At 41.8% G+C, this 24,963-nt stretch overlaps 1 protein-coding gene across 8 annotated transcripts; it reads right to left on the reverse strand.

Annotated features, from left to right (window-relative positions):
• Nucleotides 1-59: 59 nt before the first annotated feature.
• On the reverse strand, nucleotides 60-23,797 carry TMC5 (transmembrane channel like 5). Of its 8 annotated transcripts, none has more exons than XM_039731646.1 (24): nucleotides 23,683-23,699; nucleotides 21,358-21,446; nucleotides 15,894-16,055; nucleotides 15,162-15,346; nucleotides 14,676-14,780; nucleotides 13,857-13,949; nucleotides 13,022-13,121; nucleotides 12,361-12,442; nucleotides 11,791-12,039; nucleotides 11,455-11,606; nucleotides 10,779-10,923; nucleotides 10,077-10,232; nucleotides 9,370-9,536; nucleotides 8,670-8,748; nucleotides 8,203-8,300; nucleotides 6,443-6,538; nucleotides 5,789-5,864; nucleotides 5,072-5,205; nucleotides 3,747-3,920; nucleotides 3,277-3,355; nucleotides 2,852-2,944; nucleotides 1,699-1,800; nucleotides 1,366-1,411; nucleotides 60-596 (listed from the first exon to the last, which is right to left on the reverse strand). In XM_039731646.1, the coding sequence occupies exons 3-24, from the start codon at nucleotides 15,965-15,967 to the stop codon at nucleotides 475-477; spliced, it is 2,607 nt and encodes an 868-aa protein (XP_039587580.1). In that variant the 5' UTR covers nucleotides 15,968-16,055; nucleotides 21,358-21,446; nucleotides 23,683-23,699; the 3' UTR covers nucleotides 60-474. The 8 variants fall into 8 exon arrangements, with proteins under 8 accessions (XP_039587580.1, XP_039587586.1, XP_039587578.1 ...); XM_039731652.1 differs by lacking the exon at nucleotides 23,683-23,699 and adding an exon at nucleotides 23,385-23,428 and having other exon boundaries at nucleotides 60-593; XM_039731644.1 differs by lacking the exon at nucleotides 23,683-23,699 and adding an exon at nucleotides 23,385-23,428.
• Nucleotides 23,798-24,963: the final 1,166 nt, after the last annotated feature.

Consider the following 24,963-nt stretch of genomic DNA (forward strand, 5'->3'; position numbering starts at 1 on the left):
AGTTTACACAAGTTATTTCACAGCCATTACAATGTCTCATTCATTAAAAACAACTGCACTTCAATATACTTCTGTTTATTTGACCAATATTTCAGATAAAAGCTGATAAAACAGGTAAAACAATATATTAGAAAAATATTTCTAAAACTCAACTTTTATTTACAGTTAGGCACCAGTTTCCTTCTATTTAGATGACAACACGTGGTCAGCTGTGGAGGGAGCCTTACTGCATCGAGGTGCTGCCAGTCCTGGGGGAAGGCTGTCACCAAATACCACTGCTGCAAACAACCCCCACAGGTGAATATTCCCTGTCACAGTAAAAAACCGAAGTCCCGACACATTTTGCAACCCGTTCTTCTATGTTTTCCTTCCATTTAGACGGAGAAAAAGATGTTTGAGAGATTCTTCCAGTTATCTGTGCAAGAGAGGATTGCTTGCTGGGGCCAGTGCCTTCCCTCGGGCTGTCCGTGCCGCTCAGGGCTGGAATCCCCCGCTGCCGTCGCTGTCCTCCCCCAGCGCCGCTTCCCGGGCGCGCAGGGCGAGCGCCACGGCCCGGGAGGGGCTGCGGCTGCGGCTGCGGCTGGGATCGCGGGCTGCTGGGCACACGGCAAACAGCGTTAGCCGAGCTGCTGGGGACAGCCAGAGCACCCCCTGCTCTCTAGGGAGCTCCTCTGCCAGGCTTTTGCAATGAAGTTACGTGGAAGCTCAGATACCACGCAAGATCCCATAGCCTTGTTTTACTCCGAGCAGGATGATGTTCTAGGGACTCAGCATTAGTAACCTCTACAGCATCAGTAATCTCTACAGCATTAGTAACCTCTTCTGAGCATTAGTAACTGAGCACTAGTAACCTCTACAGCATCAGTAACCTCTACAGCATCAGTAACCTCTACAGCATCAGTAACCTCTTCTGAGCATTAGTAACTGAGCACTAGTAACCTCTACAGCATTAGTAATCTCTACAGCATTAGTAATCTCTACAGCATTAGTAACTTCTTCTGAGCATCAGTAACCTCTTCTGAGTTTCACACCAAGATGTTTCTAAAGAGATTTAAAGTTCTTGCCTACCTATTGGGTGCTCCCATAAGACAAAATGGCTCATTTACCCAGGAATTTCACTGTCTAGTACACAGAAGCTGGTGGTTGGTCTTTAGAAGTCACCACCAACACCAGAACAAGCTACCAAAAAGCACAGCCTGTACAAAAAAGTCACCCCACAAGCCCAGTCATTTTGTTTTCTCTCTACACAAGATGCTAAAATGCTGTGTCCCTGACATGCAGCTGTTACACACTGTGTCTGTCCATCAAACATTTTTACTTAGCTGAATTTTTAAGAGCTTTCTGTGTTTCATCTTAGTTGCTTACCTGGTGGAAAGTCACTGCTGCTTGAGATCTCAGCAGAAAAGGGATGCTGAAAACAAAATTCACAAGCAGACTTAGGCTGTGTTTCCCTCCTGTGTGTGTTATCTTGCATTTGAAAAGATACCAGTTATCTGTAACCATACTCTTCAAGTCTTGAGCAGGTTTATGATTATGAGTGTTCAACAGCTATTCTGATCACATTTTTATATCTGTTCAAGTTAATCTTTAAAGTTATTTCCATGCATACAGGACTTTGCTACATATACACACATCACCTATGCCACACCCCAGATTCTGTAGAGGGGAATCTGCATTTCCCTCTTTTGACCATCTCACCTCATTGTAGGATGTGTTTTGGTTTCTGTCAAATGCCCTTTCTGGGTAGTCTGGCACCTCCTGGGCAGGTTGCATGGATGGGTGATATGAAGAGGAGCTTCTCTGAAAAACAGTATTTGGCATCAGCAGTCTGTGATCTGGCTTCCAGCTGTGACTGTGTGGTCAGCACTGCTCATCTCCCCTGTCTCAGGGAGATGGCCTTTGCTAAATCCACAGTGAGATCATTCTGGCTTCTCCTTCTGAAATCTGAACTAACAGCTACAAGAACATCCACACTTGGTAGGTGACCAAATCTCCCTCTCAGGAATCCCACTCGTGACACTCAGCATGGGCAGATGTTGTTTGAAAATCCCCAGCACATAGAAAATGTCCCTTCATATTCAGCTTACCTCTTTACAGTCAATATTTACTTGTATTATTACACATATTTATAGTTAACAACAGTTCAATATCAATTATTATCCATATTTGGGGTTTTATTTCTTTAACCATTTTAATGATAGCCAGTCATGAAGGGGGATTTGGTTTTTTGAGAGGAAGGAGAGGAACCTATCAAAGCCATTTTCTCTATCAGTGTGTAAGTCAAGGAGTTTTTACTCAACCCAAACAAAAACAGCAGACAGCACCTGTATGTCCACATTTTAGCACTCATTTGATGGCTCAGCAGGCAGGACTGCCTTGAAAAATAAATTCAAGTCTAGCTGTCAGTGTTGTATGGGATTTCAAATGGAGTTAGGTCAAAGCACTCAGTTTTACCTCAGCTGAAAATAACCACAAATCACAACCCCCTAAGGAAATCCATGGCCAGGGGAGGAAGGCAGCCTCCTCCTTAGCCTAGGGAAGGTTGTGACCAAAGCCTTCGGTGACCATCACTGCACATGAACACTAGGAATGTTTTCTTGAAGTTCCATAACCATAAATTGTGTCTGGTGAGGGTAAGGACTTTTCTATATCCAGACTGAATTCCAGCCTGGAATAAATAATTAGGGAACATTCACAGCATCCTTTTGCTGTCTGGAGTTAAGTAGCAAGCATTTAGATGAAGTTTTAAGTGCAGCCTTTTCCCAAACCAGCAGCCTGTTTGCACAGCTGGAGGAGCCCCATGCAGCTGCACCAAGTAATTAAACAGCAGAAGCTGAGCAGTCAGACTGACCTGCTGGCCTCTTCCTCCCAGGGCAGATGATCTTCTCTTTGCCCTTTGCAGTGCTCGTAGCTTTTTCAGTAGAAACATCTTATCTTTTCCTGCCTGCAGCCAAGACATATTTGATCATTAGCTGGAATGCACTAATTGTCCTTGAGAGGCTCAAGGCCTGTAAGTAACCAGTGACCAAAAGAATTCCTTCTATTCTAAAATAATCTGTCTACAGAGGGAGCTGCAGCAGCACATCTTGAAGATAAAATTCTTTTGCTGCACTCTATTTGTGAGTTAAATTTCCCTGCAACTCCCATTGGGAAGGGCTCCCACCCTCCTACTATACACAGTCATAGGAAAAACAGGTTACAGCCCCACAAAGCTGGATGAGACAATCAACATAGAAGCCAAATTATACAAAAGAAACAAATGAAAGCCAAACTTACATTATTAATTTGCTTACGTAAGAGTTCGGTCATGGTCTTTCTTCCTTGTATTATTTGCCAGTAAAGATAAGTAACAATTCTAAACAAAATAAAACCAAAAATAAAGGTCAATCATATGAGCATTTTATTCTAGTCAATGTCTAGATAGAAATGTATCTTAATGTATGTTATTAAAAGACATATACGCACATCTCTGTGTACACACACAGAGAAAATAGATGTATACAATTACACCAGCAATGGCAAACACATGGATTTGCCTAAAACATGGCAAATGCATGAAATTGCTTAAAACATTCTTTGGAAAAAACCCAAAAGCTTATGGACTTGTATTCAAGATGAGAGGCACATTTAAGTGAGTCAACAGTACAAGATGCATTTCAGATAACAAAATAACATAGAATGACTGTCATTGCCAGTTTTTTCCACTTAAGGCCTTTTTCTGGTTCTTTTCATTAGCAGACACTTACAGTACAAAAGTAGAGATGATGAAGAAGAAAAGTTCACTTGAAATTAAATTGTGGTAGATCCACACTACCCATTTGGAGGCAGTGTAACTTTCCAGTACTTGTATCCACTCAGCAACTGCAGCATACATGGAAGGCAAACCTCTGAAAGGACCACATTCCTCCGAAGGTTTTAATCTGAGAGTGTGAAAAAACAGCTGCTTAAAGATTTGTATGTTAACCAGTGAATTAGTTAATATTGTGATTTTGTACATCAAGATGCTCCTCAGTTTTCTATAGCCCTCTACTGTCTTTGGACACCCAGGGTACTTCCATGATGTGTGTTTCATTTTCCACTTGTGTCCCTCTCCAGCCATTAAATGCCCACCCCAGATAATGCAGTGAGACATGAGTCCTTGCTGCAATGGATCAGTACAAGCCCTGTAAGCACAACTTTCACATAAATATGACTTGTCAATCACTGTAGCACACACTACAGGAAATGGAAAAACTGGATTTTTTTAACATTTCACCACAAGGTGAAATTTCACCTTGCCTTCAGGGACATGAGTCACTGCAGATCTTCAGTAACAACAGAAGGTGGTAAAAGAAGACAGCCCATTATAAGAATTAACATTTTCAGGTAGACTGAAATAGGAAAGTGTTTGCTTTGAAACTGAACCACTGCAGACAGCCTGAAATTCCCACTTGCTGTCTGGAAATGATAGCTCTGATAGCTTTCATCCCACCTGGTTTCACGTGTAGTCACCTGTCTCACTAAATACCGAAATCACGTTGCTGACTCTTGTCAAGAAAAAAGTGTATCCATGCTGCCCTCCTTCCTGTGACCAGAGCAACACACACAGAACCAAAGCAGCTCTAAAACACTGGTAACAACCCAGATGCATTACTACAGGGTCAGCCCTGCCTGCAGAAAGAACCTCTGAAGTTCAGAAATAATCCAGGGGCTGACCCCAGCTGAGTTTTCCCAGGTGTTTCTCTGCTGCAGACCCAGAATCACCTACACTATAAGTAAGCTAGGAACTAGGACTTGGTCACAGGAACTTTTTTAAGAGGAGAAAAAGTAAAATTTGATGCATTTAAATAGGAATCCAAAAATTCAATGCAACTTTGTTTCTCCTTCCACTTTCTCATGGGACAAGTGAGCCACATTGTCACAAGCTCACAGAGCAAGTCTTGTTTTCAGAGTACAGAACATCTCATGAACACCTGAAACCTTCCACCAGCAGTTAATATAACTTCTTTTACAGAGAAATGCAGACCCCTCTGCCTGGTATCAGGTCACACAGCATCATTTAGTAGGCCTGGATGCCAGTGATCTTCCATACCTCCAGACAGTGACTCCAATGACAGACAGGACTCCAAGGAAGGAAGGACAAAACAGCAGGAAAATGAAGGATGTCATCATTTGAGCAGTTCTCCAGACTTTGCCAGGGGGCTGGCAATTCCTCATCAGACTGACCTTTAAAGAGAGGAAGGTACTTTGGAATGCTGTTGCCTGCCACTTCAACTTGGTTTAAGTCAATCCCACTGAAATTGCTGAAACAGCATCTATCAAAAGTTTCCAACAAGTTTTATGTGAATTTGATAGATAGAGTGTAGTTTTAGAAAAATTCAAGAATATACTCTTAAAGTAGTAAGAGGCAAAATGAGGTTCTGATGGGTTCTTCAGAAGTCTGCTGGCCTGGGTTTGCTTTTGTACCATATGCAAACCCATGGTTCAGGGAAATTTCAATCCATCTTTCTACCTACTTTGTTCTTCTACATTCAACACTAAAATCTGCTTCATGATTTAACAAACAACTTATAATCTGGTCATACTACTGAGACAATTCTGAAAAGAAGGCATTTCCACCATGATCTTTAGCTGAATCACCCTGCCTACACCTAGATGATTTCACAGGGGGGAGCTGCTGGGGAGCAACTGAGAGTCACAGCCACGGGCTGAGTGTCTACACTGACACATGCACTTGTCCACTGTTAGTTCTCCAGCCTTTAATTCTACTTCTTTATTATTTATGATGAATACATAGAAAGTTTGTTACCTTTTTCACAAAAAATACTATTAAAAATGCTATCATCTGGATTCCAGGCAACAGAGGTGAGAACAGGATACCAATCCTACAAGGAAGGATTTATAGGAGAAAAAAGTTACATATTCACTATTCACCATTCAGTTCTCAGAGCACTGAAAGCAGAAAAATACCACAATAACTTCATATACAGATAGTGTGGGATTAGTTGGAAATGTGATTTTGTTACCCTTGATCCTCTAGCAGTAAGTCCAGCTTGGAAAATATAAAATTTCAAACACACATATCTATGTACAGATCTGCAGAACCCTCTTATAACTGGAGTAACATACTCATTCTTGGAAATCAGGCATCTTTTCCAGGACTATTTCAACAAGGACATCATCCCAGTGAGGAAGTAAACAAAACTCCAGGATATTCCCGCAGGAACCTATCAGGTTTCTCCCAGACCAGGTGGCTATCAGGTAAAACTGCTGACTGAAGTTATTGTTACTGTCCACATAATTACTTTGGCAAGCCACAATCCTTACCAAAGGCACTGAACAGCTCATTTCCCAGTTATTTATCCTGTTCTTTCTGGGAAACACCCAGAAACATCGGAATAAGAATTTTTTACATGATAGTTCTACATGCAAATGAAGCTTTGGCTGTAAATGTAACACTCACCAGGTCAAAGTCTGTGCATAGATCAAATCTAAAACATTTCGTCCAATATCAAATTCTGGCAGCCCCAGGTTCATGCAGACTGTAGTTCCAATAATTCTGGGTGGGGGGAAACAAAAAACTATAGCACAACATTATTTGCTAGATGATAAAGTCCTCTGTAGAAATCCCTGTAAATGACCTTCTGAAAACAAGCATCAGTGACAAATTACTGAGAGGCTGCATTAGTATCATGCAAAGCAGCCACAGCTTGTTCATTAGACAGCACAGCAGAAATTAATCAATTTGGCAAAAAAACCCCCAAAACTGTAAAACAAAGCAGGCTTGAAGTAAGACCTAGTATATATTTCACACAACTGAAACAGAAAACCAACAAGGATTTCTTACTGGATCAGTATATATCTGTACTATAGTAACTGCTTGTTGCTTTAAGCACGAGTATTTTTGTGCTAAAGCAGCTGAAATGTCAAGGGACCTCAGAACAAAACTGCTTTTTCAGATCCTGAGAATTTTCACTGTCAATAAAAAAACCAATGAAATTTGTACACTGATACTCTTATTGTGACCTCAAATACATCCTGCTTCAAACTAACTGAGGTTGCAAGGAGCTGAAACAGACAGGTAAGCAAGTACTGAGAGGATTCCTACTGAGGACCAACAATCCCTTTTAGTCACCTCATTTTTCCTGAGCTGGGGAGACTCAGTTTCTTGCTTGTTGTGGTGAGAGCAATAAAGACTTTGGCAACTATCACACCTTGATACCACCTCATCAACTGTGTCATCAACAGAGCTGGGCTTTCAGGAGGTTACTCTGAGCACAAAATGTTAAATACAAGCAATTGCACTTTGAACCTTTCACATGTTTACGTCAGGTGCTTTTGCCCAGCTTACGGGAGGCCATTCATCACAGCTGACATTGCAGTTTTAGTTCTGTGACTTTTTGCTGGGAGGTGGTTTCCTACTGAACACAACAAGAACAGGAGGATTAAAGTACACTGGCAAGAGCCGTGGAGGAAAATTCTTCAAGATCTTCTCAACATTGTCTTGTATAAATTTAAGAAAAAGTTAACAAAGCCCTACCTTGTGAACCAGTCTTGTTCAAATCATGAGCAGAGAGCAAACAATGGATCTCCTGCACAAAAGTATGGCCAGGGATTTAAATGCTCTGTAGAGCTGGCAAGCACTCAAATACTGCCTAAGCCACAAGCAATGTTTGGCACCAAGAAGGTTCATACAACAGATATCAGAAGTAAAGTACTTTTTCCTTACATCCAGTCCACAATACTCTCTCATTTATCATCCTGGAAACCTCTTCCTTTGAGAGACTCATTATATGCTTAATAAGACTGATAAAATCAGATTTTAAACTTGTGGATGCTATAGTGACATAACTAAGAGGGAATAAAATCACAGTGGGTACACCAAGGAAAGGCAGCAGTGTGCCCATGCTTGTGCAGAGAAGATGAATTTGTGCTTGAGACAGCTGGTTGTCACCTCAGTCTCAGGAAATCCATGAGAGTAAAATGTGGCTTCCCCTCTGCATGTGTTTCCATCTCCAAAGGGAAAAAGGACACACTGACCTCCTTCTAAGGAGGAACAGCAATATACACAAGGCATGTACACAGAGATTCTGCCTGGTAGGGAAAATCAGGGAAACTTCAGTGGTGCCACAGCCATGCTTCTGCTGGAATTTTCTCACATGGAGAAAATAGATCATATCTTTGGTTAATAAATGATAAGAAGATTAGAAAAGTAGTACTCACCTTCGTAAAAACTCTCCAAAGAAAGAGCCAAGCAAGCAAAATATGAAGTCAACTAGAACAAGACGATAGATATCTTGGCCAACCAAAGTTTCCCAGCACTTTAAGAAACAGAAGAAAAAAAAAATCAAACTAGAATTTAGAAATTATGCTATTTAAACATTGTTCCCAAATGCTTGGGCATCTGAAACTTGATCAAAGATCTGAAATCTTGATCAAATATATTCTAGCAGCCTGGCAAATCATAGTTGACTTCTCAGTGAACAATGCTGCCATCCAGCTGAAACTTGAGCTGGGCCATTCATTTTTTTCTACAGTTGATTTCTCTCAAGTTGCTAATAAAAGTTGTTACGGTAGGAAACAACTTCCCAAGACACCACATGTGCTTCTCATTGCTGAAGCAAGTCTCTTATCCAAGTGGTTCCTAACATGGCACTGCAAGTCAGAGATTTGTGGTTTTGGAACTTTACCTGTGACTCTGAGGTAGACACGATGTTAAGCCAGTAGTAGCACAGTATTCCAACAATTGACATTTTCAGGATGATATTTCTAAAAAGAAGAAGTAAGAGTAACTGCACCAACAGCTGGTCCATACCTGGATGACCACTGGTTACACTTTTTACCTCCTCTTGGCACTGCAGGGTGCCAGGACTAACAGGAGCCCTGCTGGGAGGTCAGGTGTGGCATTGTTCTATTGTCCTGGCAGAAGGGGAGCTGGGCATGACAACCTTGGCACAACATGTGCTTTACAGGCTGGCTGGGTGTGGGGGCTCCCCAGGGGAGGGAGGGCTGAGGGACACCAGGGGTTAGGCAGAGTGAATTCCAGGCATCTGGTTTTAAGTGAGATGACCTCAGTCCTCTCTCTGCTTCCCTTCCTTTCCTGGGGAGGGGCCAACAGCCCAGGGGCAATCAGGGAGTGCTACAAGCCCAGTGTGACAGTACACCCAGCTTGGAGGGAAACCATTCCTCATCCTCATGCAGAGATATAACATCCCAGAAGCTCATAAAAGACAAAAGGTCATGATGACAAGAGTGCACAGAAGCCTTTGGAGAAGATTAATTGTACTCCATAGCTCCCTATTCCTCCCACACCACCCAGACACAGCTTTGTATCAAAAAGAACTCAGACAAGTTCAGGCTGAAAGACTAAGAGGTGGCAGCAAGAAATACCTGGTAATAGTGACATATATGTGCTGTCCAGGAGTCTGAAACTTCTCCAGGTGCCCAAGCCAGGAGAAGAAGAATGGGATCAATGTGTTGAGGAGAGATACAATCACAGGTAGCACCAACATGGCAGATTGTCTCTGTAGATCATTGCTATACCCTTTCATAAACAGCTAAGAGATAAAAAAAAAAAAATCATAATGAAACAACCCAAACTTATAGGCTTAACCAAAATCTGTCTCAAGGTGTGTCCACAGGGAAGCCCCCTGGCTCACCTCCCTGTATGTTCTCAGGTTAGAGACTGTCATGTTCTAGGGGCCCATGAGCAGCAGCACAGTGACCCTCTCCCCTTCCCATAAATTATGTGGGACCAAGGATGGGAGCCCCAGCCCAAATGCAGCTCCTGGGGAAGAAGGGACAGGTCTTGCTTCTTGCTCTTTCTCCCCAGGTCACCAGATGCACTGTCCCTGAACTGACCATGGGTCCAGGCAAGCAGCTGCTGGAGACAGGAGGGAGATTTGCTCAGACCCCTCACTCTTGCCACAGTCCCCAGCTGGGCAGGCCTTGTAAAGCAGATTTTTAGGCCCAGCAGAATTTGTGTGTGCTCTGGCAACAACTACAGCTCTGCATCCCTGGGCTCCTCATAGTGAACAGAGCAGTGCTCACACTCAGTGTGAAATACCTGTGTGGAAAAATGCAAATTCTGGCCTTACCTTGAGGTTATTAATGGAGAGGAAGTAAACACCAGTACAAGCAGCTACTGCTGTTCCCAGGGAAACAACCCAAGCAAGAAGATGAAAAGCAATACGAACAACTCTCTCCATCACAGAAAAATTTAGAACTTCTTTGTTTACTTCAGTGAGACCTTCCTGCAAAGAAACAATTCCTAATGAAGAAGTTCTTAGTCAACAGCATAAGGCAAAACTTGTTTCAAGGCACTACCAGAGAAACTGAATGAAAGATTATTGCTCTAGAAGATGGGCAGAGTAATATCCTAGGAACATTTACTGGGCAATTTTGTGTTCCTATCCTAGAAGTCAAGTTTCACAAATAATATTTCCAGCCTGCCTTTTGTTTATAAAATATTTAAATAGCAGGAACAAGAAAAACCTGAATAAATATTCTGTATGGCAAATATTTAATAATCACTGAGACTCGTTCAATAGAACAGAAGCATACAAATATTTATATGTAGCTTAAAAAGAAAAGGTAAACAAGCAGATAAGCTAATGCCAGGAGCTGAGACCAAATGAAACTCAGGAAGTCAAGAAGATGTAAATCTCTTAGGTACAGGACTAGCACACTTGTGTCACTCTGCCAGAGACTTGTATGTGCACACACCAATTTGTATGCACAGCTAAGTCTGTAACAGAATGACTCACACACATTAGTTTTGCACCTCCTGTGGTTTGTACCTTTATTTGTGTGTGGAGATTCTTTTGTTGCAGCTTCACAGCTTTTTCATTAGTTATATTGAAGTCCCAAGTGCAGAGCAGCTTGCTGGCATTCACAGAGAATGTCTGAGGGTTAACGAAGTTTCTGGAGAAGAATTTTGCCATGCTGCAATGAAAATTAAATTGGTCAGATGTCTAACAGGGAAATTCATCAAGTCTGCACAGCAGGGCAAGGAGGGAGATTTGTCAGCTTTTCCATCCCATCACAAGTTTTATTGGACCTATGTCAGAGCATGTCACATACAACAATGTGGAAAATAAACTTTAATGTAAGAAACCCTAGCATTTCCATCTCAAGATTGTTGTTGACAATCTTTACCCCTGGAAGGCCACATCAGTAAGAAACAATGTTAGGAGCAACAGCTTACAAAAGGGGATCACAGTATTCCCAGTATGAAGTGGGATTCTCTCTATGTTCTTTACTATTTTGCAGTTATTTTTAATTTCTGTAATAAAGGTTTGATTCCTGGAGACTGTCTTTTGAGCAGAAATTTCTACTTAAAATCTACACCTGTAAATAAGGATTTACAGAAACATACTCAAGTAATTATTACTTCTAACTGTTGGCAGAATGCTTTTTTATTGTGTGGCTATTTTCCACTTAATATAGAGAAATAGGAATTCATAGTCAGTTTACCTGAACAACAAGAAAAGAAAACAGATAACAAAATATATTCCAACAGTGAAAATATAGGCCAGCTGCATGTTGTAAGATGGACCATTCTCCACTTTACTGATTGTAGCATTGGTGTAAAAGCCATAGTAGAGCACTGTTTGTTGAAAATAACCCTGAAAAGACGAGGACATCATTCAGAATATTTGCTATCACCTCCACAGTAGGAAGCATCATCATCTGAAGACCAATTACTGGAGGTGAGATTCCATTATGAGGAATAGGACAGCCTCAGCCAATTACTGAGGCTGTCCTATTCCTTATAATGAATCAGAGGTATGATTAAATTTAAATACTTACAGCTCCAGTGAACAGCTCCAGGCCCGTGAATGAAAGGTTATTTGGTTCTGCTGCAAGAAACTGAGGAATTGTGATGAAACCAAAGTTTATGAGGAATGAGATGATGTTCAAATTTAGCAGCCACTTCAAGAAAACAAAATAAGAAAGAACACTTGTTCCAAACTCAGCACCAATGATCTTCAGGGTCTTGTGCCATGGCCGCAGTTGGTGAAAATATTCTGAAAGGGTATTTCCAAATCGCCGAAATGACTGGAGGGAAAAAGAGAAGAGACATGAATCTCAGCAAGCAAACAGGACTCCATTTCACATTAAAAAAGCTTCACATTTTAATGTTAGAGTTTCATTTTTATGTCAAGAATAGATTTGCCCCACTCCATGCACCATAAGATGGTGAACTGGTGCTCCTAAGTGCTCCTGCAGCGCAATTCATTGTTAATGAACACTGCAGCAATTAACTGGATCCTTGGTAAGTAACATGAAGCAAGACACCAGATTCCTCTGGAGACAGTGGTAATATTGCAGCTAGAGTGGTTTGCTCTGCTGTGACTGACAGAAGTTTCTGGCACTTACCACAGCTGCTCCCTGCAGACACTGTGTACACTGAGCACCACGATGCCTTGATTTTTTGGTTATTTCTTTAAGAACTTTGTTTCTGTGAAAGAGCAGGGCAGGGGTGACAAGCATTATAGAATGAGTTGTAATTGAATCAAGAAGCCAAAGAAGAACTGCAAATAGAGTTTCACCCCTGTGCACATGAACAGAATTAGTATAACATGGAGATGTGCTTACTGGTTCATTTTATATTAGCTGATACCTTGGCCCCTGTCCTGCTATGACAGCATGTTCTAACCCCTCCTCTAACTCACACTGGCAGCAGAATTTAAATATATTTCATAAGGAGACAAAAGGATGGTTGAGATCATGTGGTCTTTTCTCCATTTTCAATGACCAACATCCAAGTTTCCTTTGAAAATAAATCTCAGGTCATCCTTTATAACCAAATCTCAGGACCATTATATTTTGTTTTATATTACCATGAGAGAATCTTCTTATCTCCATTATTAAATTATTTTCTCTTGCAAGACATTAACTTTTTAAGAATGCATTTAAAAGTACTTTGTCATAAAGTGGCAAACCAAAGCTCAGCAAATGGCAAACTCCCATAATTGATAGCTAGATGTTGCTAGAAGTAAATGTTTTTAAAACCAAACAGATAAACTTTTATTTTTACCTGATCTCTCTCTTCTTTCTCATGGTCTCTGGCATCTTCTGGATTGCTTTAATCCTTTCTTTGCTGGACATACTTGCAAGATTTCTAACTAAATCTTCCTCTGCATCAAACCCATGCAAAAACCAAAATTTGGGGATAAGAATACAGTAATTTTTGTACACAACCTGAAATGGATATAACAACAGCCCCCATTTACACTGCTACCAAGTTGTGCAAGCTGAGACTTAATGATATTGCCCAGAATATCTTCAGCTCCCTCAGAACTCTAAATCAGATGCAAGTAGTCCAATAATGCTCATCGAAAGAGCTGCAATATAAAGGAAAATAAAACACTGACAAAACTCTAAGATTCTCGTCCATTGCTTGATCACTGATAGTGACACTTCTATTATGCTACATATTAACTTGAAAGCTAAATTTTTGCTTTATTTATTCTGCAATTTTAGTTGATGTAAGTGCCCATACTTAGCCCTACCTATGCCACAGAACACCTCTCTGACCTGGCAATCAGGCTGCTCCTGCATAGCTGGAATTTGATGCTAATTCCAGACACAGTGGCTGAAAGCAATCTATTAGCTGGTCAAACAAATTCTAATAAAGAGCTAAGCATTTCTTTCTAAATTTAACACCTTCATACTGCACTTCATTTCATTTATCATGGGATTTGAGTGTGTTGGGAGAGCATAAAAGATTAATCACTACCATAACACAAACCTAAGCTGTCCCCATGACCACAGAAGGGCTGTACACAGTTCTGGTGAGAAACAGAGCAGCATCAACCACAGCATCCCTGTACAAGACATTGTCAAATACTGAACCCCTTATGAACCCCTACCTTCCCTGCACACTGGATCTGTTTCAAACATACTGGAAGAAGTCATGAAGATCTCATCGGGGGGTCTTCGGTTGCGTCTCCGAATGAAGCTGTCTGAATGACACACATTCTTCAGGAATCCCAGATAGTCCTGACAATTTCACTTAAGAAATTCAAATTTCACTTTCACAAGAACAAGCTAAAAAGGTGTCCTTCAATCTCACTAACTTCTTGCAAACACACTCCCCCACTCCCTTCTTTCCTGGGCGTCCTTGACAAGTGCAAGCACTTTTTCAGATAAATGCTGGAAAAAAGGAATTGAGCCCAGTCTTCAGCTGTCATGGAGAACTCCATCTAACCCATTCACAAATGCACATATTCACTATTCAAGACTTTTTTCCTAGTAGACAAGCCCTTTCTTTAAAAATCCTTCCCCAGCTTTCAGAGGGATCATTTTAGAATCACACTTCATCGTGCTAAGTTCAATGTGCCAAACTCCCATTTCCCTGGTGCCAAAATGCAGCTGTTCTCTCCAGCTCCTTTCATCCACTTATGCAAACAGGTGACCACACTCCTTAAAAGCATCTCCCTTCCAGCCATGACACAGACTAGCTTAGGCACAGCTTTCCTTGCCTGGCCTTCCCAGTAAGATAATGGCCAGTCCCAGTGTCACATCCCAGTGTGGAGCTCGGCTCTCTGATGTGGAAGGACCCCATTTATGACCCCTTTTATTATGTGAAGATATTCATACCTGAACAAGGAGGCTTTAAAATATTTATTAGTATTATTTTATGGAGGGTGAGATTGACATGCAGTATTGTGATGCACCACAATCCTTACCTTCTGATCCACTGGAAATTCCATGAGTGTAGGGATAATCCAGCACATGGGAGGTAGCATGTGGGGTGTAAGTCAATTGTGGCTCAGGCTCAAAGGAAAGATTTTCTGTTGAAAGGAAATCAGAGTTACACAAAGCTGCAAACTGCTATGGGTTATTTACAGACACAAAATGCCAAGCCTATGACAAAATACAGATCTAGTGCCAGCACAGCAACCTAGTCCCTCAACAAAACTCCTATATTCCACTCCAATGTACATCCTAACATACTCAACAACTTACTCAGTCCATACAAGATAATATTTATTGATCTGTTAATACAACAATCCATAGATTTGCTAATAAAACACACAAACTGCTTAAAAAACCAAAAAGCTAAAAACATTTACAGAGCTGAGCTTTGGAGAGCAGCAGGATTCCCTCGGGACACAGCCAAGTGTTATTTGTTGCAGGCATTCTCCAAGCTGGTCACATGAGAAATTACATACCTGTGAAATTTCCATATGCACTTGTGCTGGGTAAATCCTGGCTGTAGTCAGAGCCAGCTCCCAGGGAAGCCATTGGGATGGCCACAGGGTAGTTGTGCTCCCTCTCTCTGTGCTCTCCATAGTAATCATACAGAGATGAATCATAAGGAGTTTGGTGAGAGAATGGATTCCTTTGAGAACTCCCCCTGTGTAAGCAGTAAAAAAGAAAATCCTGACTGTCATAAAAACCCTCAATAGGTATCCTGAATAATCTGCTACCTATTATCATCAAATTTGAGTATGTTATAAAACAAATTATGATACTGAGAGCTATTTTATATTTAGAACTTCAACAACATAATTCTGATTTGGTCATCAAATGAATGAAGAAGGGTAAAATTTTCTCCACCTGAAGTTAGCTTAGACTCTAACTAAACAGGAATACTTGCTTGGAAAACAAAGATATCCAAGGTTATATCCCATTGTGAAAATTACTGGAACTAAAAAATATGTATGACATTATGCCATAAATACATTTAACTAAAATTCATCCAACATGTAAAAAGTAAACACACCATTTCCTTTGAATGCTGCCTTCCTGGTAACAGTTCTAAAAATTTGTCTGAGAATGAAAGCATAAAGGAGGGATTAAAATAAATCCACAAATTAAAACTCCAGAGAAGAAGTATCTTCTACATATAAATGACTTTACTTCTTATGGCACAGTCACACAATAAAATTAAATAAACTCACCGTCTATCAATTTCCAATGTCTCTGAGAAGTGGTAGTCTGGATTTTCAAAGGCTTCATTGTTATGATAAGACATGACAAGTCCTTGGTTTGAAGGGTGAAATCTTCCTTATTTTTGTCTCTACTGCTTCATTAATATGTTAAAAGGAAGACTGATTACAGACCTGATTACAAAACAGATGCAGGTGCATAAAAATTAAAAGGAAGGAACTCCATTTTAGCACCTTAGAAGATTCTACTAACAAATAATATGAAACAGTGTAAATCAGCAGTGGTTGTAACTTCATCACCTCACCATTGGGAAATTGGGGTCCGCCAGAAACTGCAGGTCAAATAGGAATTCATTTTTCTCTATAGTTAGGTCTCTCCAAACCTACAGAAATGCAGTGCCATAGTTTTCCCAACACTAATGAGGCCAGGCTTTACAAGCATGTCAAAATGTTGAGAAAAATAATAAAGTTCTCTCTCTCTCCTCCTTAAAGAGCAAAAGTCAAATGCACAAATTTTCTCAACAAATAACTGCATTTCCAAAATGAAAGAGGAACTGAAACCTGCCCTGCTAGCAGTGCACCTCTAAGCCTGAGATGTGAATAAGGGACCCGTGGGACTGTGGCTTTGTACAGAGCTGACAACATCTAGAGACTCAATCAGGGCTCTTCTAATGGTTAAATGCCTCAATCCTTTAAATAGGCCTGGTTTTAGATTTCTCACAGAGTGCTCCATTTTAATCTTAAACAAGCCAGACTTAGAATTTATTGAATGGGAGTCCTCATGAGCAAATAAAAAGGGAATGCTACATTAGAAAAAGAGAATGCAAATTAAGCAGGCAGTTCTTGCAATTAATCAAAAATCATACTCAAAATAAAAAAGGAAACTATTTTTAGCATTTCTTCTTAAAGGCACCATGTAAGTTTCCTAAGCTGGTAAACTATTCCACATCAGGGAAGGGAAAAATAAACTATAAAGGGCACAGCTGGTAAAACCCATCAGAATCTATTTTTATTTAGGTTCCATTCCTGGAAAAGCAGAGCTGAATCTCATTTAACAATAGAGTCTCAACAAACATTTTCATTTGCAGTGGATTTTATTTGTGATTTTTACTGCAGCAAAGGAAGTATTATATGAAAAGTATCTTCAAAATGTATAATTATACAGTGTCTAGTTTCTGAGGGCTTTTCAAAATCTTATTGTGCCAAAAGAAGCTCTTAAATTACTTTTTTGTCATTTACACACCTTAAGAGCTTGGAAGACAGTCTAAAAATCTTGCAGTGTGATGTAGTTGTAAAACACTGCCCAGGTTTTGCACGCTGACTTGCAGAATTGTGCTTATAAACACAAGGGATTGATTGAATTCAAAGTCCAACATTTTAATCAGAACACTGACTACACTTTGATTACAGCAGGAGGAAGGGTGCTCTGAGGGCCAGGTACCCAGCACATCCAGGAAAAGCACACCAGGCAATGGGAACACACAGAACATCCTCCCTGCTGCTGCAAACAACAGGGTGTGACTGCTGCCAAACAGAAACCATAAACAGTCTCTCCTAAGTGACACTTGTGTTCAGGTGACAATTTCACACCTACAGAGACAGAGGGAGGTTCTTATGAAAGCACAAGAGTAGTTAGCAGAGCCTTCTTTCCTCATCTCCAAGCAAACTTAATAAATGTCCCATGAATCCAAGCCTCTTACTTAAAAGAAATCCAAGGCTCTTACTTAAAAGTCATGAGAAGCTTAAATCTCCTGAAGAGGTAGATTTCCTTTGACAGGAACCACTTAGCTCTTGGGGATCTTTCGAGAACTAGCTCAGAATATATCTGAACTTCTGCACAAACCCTTCAGGAATTAGTACATTCTGTCCCTATACTCTATTTAGAAGCATGGAAATGCTTCTTGAAAAATATTATAATGATCTTCTGCAAAGACTTGCTTGGAAAACTAAACATCTCCTATAAATGTGGTTTATATTTCAAACTGCAATGAAAAGCTGAAGAGGGAAATATTACTTTCTCAGGGGATGAAAATTCTAAGACAATTCCCTTTGAAGAGTGTGCAAAATGACATTTTTCTATTTTTTTAACTGGTTTCCCAGGAACCCAACTCTCTCGGACTCAGCTATCCGAAAAGCTGGGAAGCTTGCCAGCAAGGCAGCTGGAAAGCTCAGCACTGATCTAAACAGTTTGCCAACTTGCCTGGTCCTCATTGGAGCTGTAGAGAGCACAGATATTTTGTTGGAAGTGTATGGGCTGTGCAGACTCAGCATTACCCAGAAGCAAACTGGCAGAAAGCACCAGACATCCATATCAACCACCTTGCTGACATCAACCAACCAGAAGAAACAGATCAGCCTGGCTGGAAAATCTATCCAGCATTTCTTTCTCTTACTCATTTGAGAGACCTTGAGGCTTAGCCATAAAGGCTACCTCAGAAACTCAAAAAAAAGCCCAAGATAGATTCCCTGTTGGCTGTCTTTATGCACTTTGTTTTCTTTGAGTCTTATGATGTACTGCATGCCGGGATCACTATGAAAATCCACAGGGACATTTACAGTCTAACACTGAACCCAGCATCTGAAAACACAGTTTTTTCTCCACTCACAAAATTTTAATGACTTGAAGTAAATTTTCCATGTATGCTGAGGCTAATTCAAATCTGGCAGTTTATACATTTCTGACCAGTCATAGCTCACTGGAAAGAACCCAAAGCAGGTAATGCTCGAACTAAACCACCTCTTTGCTCTTTTCACCCTATGATGGAATGCAGCAAACCATAGTTCTAGGAAAGGATAGGACATTTAGACTTAGTTTTCCCTTAAAATATTATTTAGAAGGACAAAAAAAAATAGCTGGAAGACAGAGGTTATTTGTGAAAGACAGAAAGTGGGATCTGGACAAATCTTCCCTTTGCAGAGTGGCGTCCACTTGTGGGTTACATTTTTGGATTTCAGCAAGCAACTTCTCTTGCGGAAACAAATCAATCCTGTGTACCTTCTCTGGAGTACAGAAGTGTTTAAGATCAGTGGGTTTAATGATAATTTATATGTAAATAAGTTAGATGATCTGTGGAGGGCAGGTACTTTCTGCTTAAATCGTTCAACCCTGTAATGATATGGACCAGGAAACTCCAAGCAGTGCACACTCACACTTCTGAATCATCTCCCAGAAAAATAACTGCCTTCAAGTCACAGATCAACAGCCTTGACAAAATATTCCAGGTTAGTTTCATCCCTTCCTGTGCAGGTAATGCTCTGCTATAGACACTAATCCTCATGTAGAATATAATAAAACAAACATTAATGTCTTGCCAAAACAGCACTTTGTCTTGGCATCAAGTTTCAGGAAAGCCACTTAGACCTTCAAGCTCCTTACCTGGAATCCCTCAGTAAAAAAAGATTTCATTAAGTAAATCCTAATTGCACACATCTTGAAGTGGAATAAAAACAGGGAATTCCAGAACTGCATTATAGATAACTTAATAATGTTGAATGAAGGGAATAGAACTCATGGAAGAAGTGATTCAGAGGGCTGGATGTGCTCTATTTCCATAAAGACAGTTTAGTTTAGTAGGGTATGACTACACAGGGCTTCACTGTTACCCCAGTTTCATTCATGAGTGCCTGTCCTGTTCAACGTGTTCCACACATCTTCGTGATGATAAAGAACCAGACTGATTTCTGGAAGCCAAAAGCAAGTATAAGAGACAAGCTGGAGTTTTACATTCTGCATCAGCAGCTGGATTTCAGTACTGGTCACCACTCTTCCACTGTCTCAGTCCCAACAGTTTCAACACTTTTGCAACACACCAGGAAAGGCTCTCAGAAAATCTAAAGGGCCTGTGTATTGACACTAATCCAACACTACACTGGAGAAAACCTCATCTCTAAATGATGTATTAGCAATGGAACCAGGTGAATCATACACGGAAGCAAAAGTCACTTATCTTTACTGCATCTTGCCAAAGTACCCAACCAGCACCAACAACCACCTCTTACAGGACTCCCTTTGTGGTTTTATTGAGGTCAGCAGGGCCCATTACAGGAATCAACACCAACTCTGCTATTTTAGACCTTGAATTCAATTTAAGCAATCTAAATTGTGCCTCCACTACAAGTGACAGATGACATGCAGCAGCACTAAAAACTCATTTTCTTAGTCTTGCATAGGGACAGATGAACAAATTGGGAAGAGAGAGTGACAGCATCCCCCTGCTGCTGTCTCTCCCAACAGCTTGTTGGCTCTGGACCCCAAATGGATTTACTTCTACTCCTATAGTGTAAGGGCACCTACCAGAATCCAGATCCCACTCTGCCTATCCCTCAGCTGTTCCTGTAAGAGTGCGGTCCAGAGAGCAGCCAGGCAGAAGGAAGCAGAAAAGTGTTTGTTTGCCTCCAGCTGTTCTTCAGCATCAAGAGCTCTGTTCCTTATTTACTCATCCATTTTTCTGCACCTACTCACTTTTTTGCCTTATCCCTTCCATTTAACATTCCTCTTGTAATTCCCTCACAATATTGTAAGATTACAGTATTTTCATGGTGTTCACTTTCTTTGCAAGTTAAATCCTTTGTATCACCTGTGGCTGCTTAGACAAGGTTTTTGGGGAAGGACTGTCAGCTACTTTGTGTATACAGTGTCTCAGACAGGTTTCCACTTCTTCACCTGAGTTTAGAAGCCTGCATTATATATATATTATATATAACATGCCCCAGAAACATCTAAAAATTTGTTACAATATATAGTTAAATGTTAGTGTCCAGTAAAGTGTTACTAAGGTTATTAAGTGGAAGCACATACAGTTTTCTTGCATAAAGGGAATGGGTGAAAGTTCAGATACTTCATTAATTCTGTGAAATTCATAGCACTCTCCCTAATCTACCACAGACATCCCTGCTTCTCCACCCAAAAGGCCCCACAGATCCAGTTCCTGGGGACTGAAGTACACATGACAATGACTTTGAATGATCTAACCCTTTACCTGAAAGCTCCTTTGAGAGCAACTCTGTTTGCTGCTCTGTTGCTTTTATTCTCCTAACTCTGACCACAAGAGCAAACTTAATTCATTAGGAAAATCATAAGCACTGAGGTATATAACTACTAAAAATAGAAAGAGAAAGCTGAAGATCAAGAACAGTATACCTGGCAGAGAGAGGCAGGGTTAGCAACAATAAGTTACAGAACTCTACATTATTACTTTAATTATTGAAAAACATTACCTAGTTCATATTGTGACCATTATCTGGAAAAAAAGGCTGAAGCAAGAACCATTTCATATCAGTGCAAATCAGTCTTGTGACTAAATTTCCAAACTGCAGACTATCATGTTCTCTGCATTTAGCAGGACTAAATCTTACTTTGCAAAACAAGTTTTTTAAGTCTATTAACCAACATTACCAGCTACTTGTATTTAAAGAAAATAACTCTTTACAAAAAAAACCCAAAAAAAACCAAAAAAAAAACCCCAGGAGTGAGTACCTGGTTAGAATTAGTTTTCTGCTTTGAGTGGAAAGGCAGCCAACAACAGCAGGTCTATTGGAAGATACTGCTTACTAGCACAGTTCTGACTGAAAAAAAGCCATAAAAGAAAGCTGTGTTTATTCTGCACTTGCAATAGATACCTGTCCACCTGCAGCCTGCAAATTGTACTTTAATGAGCAGTATCAGTTACAGGAGTATCATTCACCAGTTCAAGTGGAAAAGCCTCTGAAGACTACACATACGATCATTTTGGATAATAAACAGGGTTTTGCATAACTCAAGGATCTTGGACTGAAAAAGGGCATTGTTCTGATTGTAATTTCTGGCTTAACTTCCTGTTATGAATATTATTGTCCTGTTACTATTTGCACAAGCAGCAATTAACAAGCAGCATTTAACAAACAGCATTTCCCACAGGGAAAACAAAAAGTTTATCTGTCAGAATATTGGGAATACCAAGAAACAAGAACGATGTCAGGGGGAACCAGTCAAAAGAAGAGAATGGGTTTTGTCAAAACCTTTATATGCAGTTTTCAAACTTTTTGACAAATAATTTCACATAAACTGAATACTTTTTAATTTTCCAGACAAAATGCAGCTCCATTAAAATCCAATGTAGCCTACTAGCATGTTAAGGGCGTATTCTACAATGAACATATACAACCTGTGGATTATACAAGTGGCAATTAGAGACTTTTTCACCAATATGTGATGAGGACACCACTGTAAAGTTCCAGTTCTTTACCACTGTAAAGTTCCAGTTCCTCTTATACTGCCCATGCAGCCATACCACACCACCTCAGCACTTTATCACTTTCCAGGGTAAATGTCCTCCTGACAAACTTACTTTGAGGGAAAAAACAACCAAAAAAACCACCAAAAGACTAAACCCAAAAATAAAAAAAAAAAATCAAAAAAGTTAGAGATGAATTGCTTTGGGTGGAGTATTGACATATCAGCCCAGCAGAAGTGCCGTTTCAACTGCATTCCTTATCGCCTGCTGCTCCCCTCATCCGAGGGCACAGCGCTGGGGCTGTGTCGCACGGGCAGGCACGGACCCGCACCCACACCTGAACTGTCGCACCTCGAACGTGGCTCTGGAGCCACTGCCCGGCTGCTCCTGCCACACGGAGCAGGACCAGGCTGCCGCGGGGCTGGCAGAGGGACCGTGGCGACACTCAGCCAGGGGAAGCAGAAGTCAGCGCAGCTCCCGAGCAGTGCCGCCGCTTGCAGGTTTGCTTTACTAGCAGAGCATTGCTAATGACAGCGGCTTAGCAATAAAATCCAGGACATGAAGAGTTGGCTTTTAGATGTGCATTAAGTATTCTGCATAGAAAGGTTTCAGCCTTTGCAGGTTAAATAGTAAGTCTCTGTGTTCTGAGGGAGTAACAGAGTGAAGGACCACAAAGAACACGAATACTGAAGCCCGAGATTTCTCCCACCTATTTAACCTATTTATTAAATTCCCGTTACCTGCTGTAACACAAAAAACTCACAGCCTGCTACTTGACAGTACAGCGCCACATCCATTCACCAGCTAGCAGCCACCAACACGCAACCCACACCGAAGTGAAATGCCACGCTCCAGGCTGCGATCCCAGCCGGGCTGGTGCCACACCTCAGAGAGAAGGGTGACACACTGGCTAAACACACACCTCGGGGAAGTGGGGCTGGTTCTCCCAGCCCTACCAGCGGAAGGCAGAGGAAGCTCGGATGTGACCGACGGGGCGGTAAAGCTGTGAGGGGCTGACACCAAGCCCTGCGCGGCTATTCACCCTGCAGCGAGCAGAAGCCGAGCACACCCCGACATGCCCGCAGCCCGACCCTTACGGTTCCATCACTCTAAGCGAGCAGCAGCCGTCTGTAGGCGGCAGGCACCTGTTGGGGCTGTGTGGCTCCTCCCGCTCCGCTCCGCGGACAGTCCGCCCTCCCGGCCCCTGCCGCCAGCGCTGCCCGCTGCAGCCCCCGGCCCTGCCCAGCCCCGGCGGGACGCAGGGCCCGGAGCTGCCATCGCGGCCGCTTACCTCGCTCCCCAGCCGGCCGCAGGAGAGCTGCCCGGCCCCGCTCTCCCGCTCCAGGTGCCGCCGCCCCGCCCCGCCGGCCGCCCCTCCCGCCGCCCGGAGCCGCCTTCGGTCCCCGTGTCGGGGACCCGCTGTGGCCGCCGGCTTCCCTTCCCTTCCCTTCCCTTCCCTTCCCTTCCCTTCCCCTCTCCCCGAACGGGCTGTGCGCGGAAACGCTCCCCCGGAAAGGGGAGCTGAGGTCCTGCTCGTACAGCTCAACAGACAGAGAAACAACTCCGCGAAGTTCTTTGCTGTTACCTACCGTGCAACACGTTGTTATGTTTCTGTTTGAGCTCCGAGACGTTCACTCCCCTTCTCCCAATAACTTAAACATGCTTTCTTTTGGCCTGGGAGAGCAATAACATCACAATAAAAGGACAGAGAGAAACAGTTGTCAGACACAGGATGCATTTCCTTTATCCCTGGATTAATCATCTGTAGAGTGAAGGAACAATCCTTCCTCACATATTTTTACTTGAATTAAAGGAAGGCTCTTCTAAGGATGAAAAATTAGTTCACTCCAGTGAACTCTAGCATATGCTGTCTAGCATAATCCACAGTTCCTGGACAGGGCGTTTAATACCAGCCCTTCCTGTACTCTGTATGCACCAGAAGGAGCTTCTCCTTTAGTCTGACACAGAGATACTGATTTTTCTTGCCTTTCTCCTTTCCCTTCTTTTACCCATTTCATGCAGAGGTACGAAAAACTGCAGATTGGACAAAGTTCCAGCTGAGCATCAGGCAGGCTGCAACACAGAGAAGCCAACAAAGTGCTGTGGTGGTGCTTCTGACATGAATTTCTATCCCACAGCAGCTTAGCAGGGATGCCTGCCTCACCTTCACTGACTGCACTGCAGCCGGACTCAGGGATACCCCAGCACACTGCAGGCACTGCCAGGGTGCTCCCAGGGCTAGGGCCCTTCCCAAAGGCTTTGGAGAAGGAGCATCCTCAAGCTGAACAAGGGACCAAACAGCCACCACTGGGGTGGGCACAGACAAAGCAGCAAACAGGGCAAGGAAAAGATTGCCTCTGCTGTCCCAGACCTGTGACCTGCCTTTTTCCTTTTTTTCTTTTTGTTAATGTATACATTACAGACCCCCAGCTGCTTGTGTTGATACAACTTCTTACGCCTTTTTGGCATATATTATCTCCCAAAAAAACCACACATCTTGAAACGTCTACCAACCATTCCTAAGTAACTTCTCTGGTCAGCAAGACTGAAAATGCAAACAGATGAAAAATACCCGTCAGCCTTTGGATTAATGACAGCAGGAACTGGTAATAAATAAATCAATCCACTCTGTGTTCAGAAGCTGTGTAACTGCTGACTTTTACCAAATGACTAGAAAAATGCAAACAGTTGAAAAATACCCCTGTCAGCCTTTGGATTAATGCCAGCAGGAACTGGTAATAAATAAATCAATTCACTCTGTGTTCAGAAGCTGTGTAACTGCTGACTTTTACCAAATGACTAGTGCTTTTCCAGCTCCTGAACTCAGTAAAACATGTTTATCCTGTACCAGACACATTCTACATAGACTT

This window comes from Passer montanus, unplaced genomic scaffold (genome assembly GCF_014805655.1).
Source record: "Passer montanus isolate IOZ18808 unplaced genomic scaffold, ASM1480565v1 scaffold8, whole genome shotgun sequence".
Taxonomy (NCBI): Eukaryota; Metazoa; Chordata; class Aves; order Passeriformes; family Passeridae; genus Passer; species Passer montanus.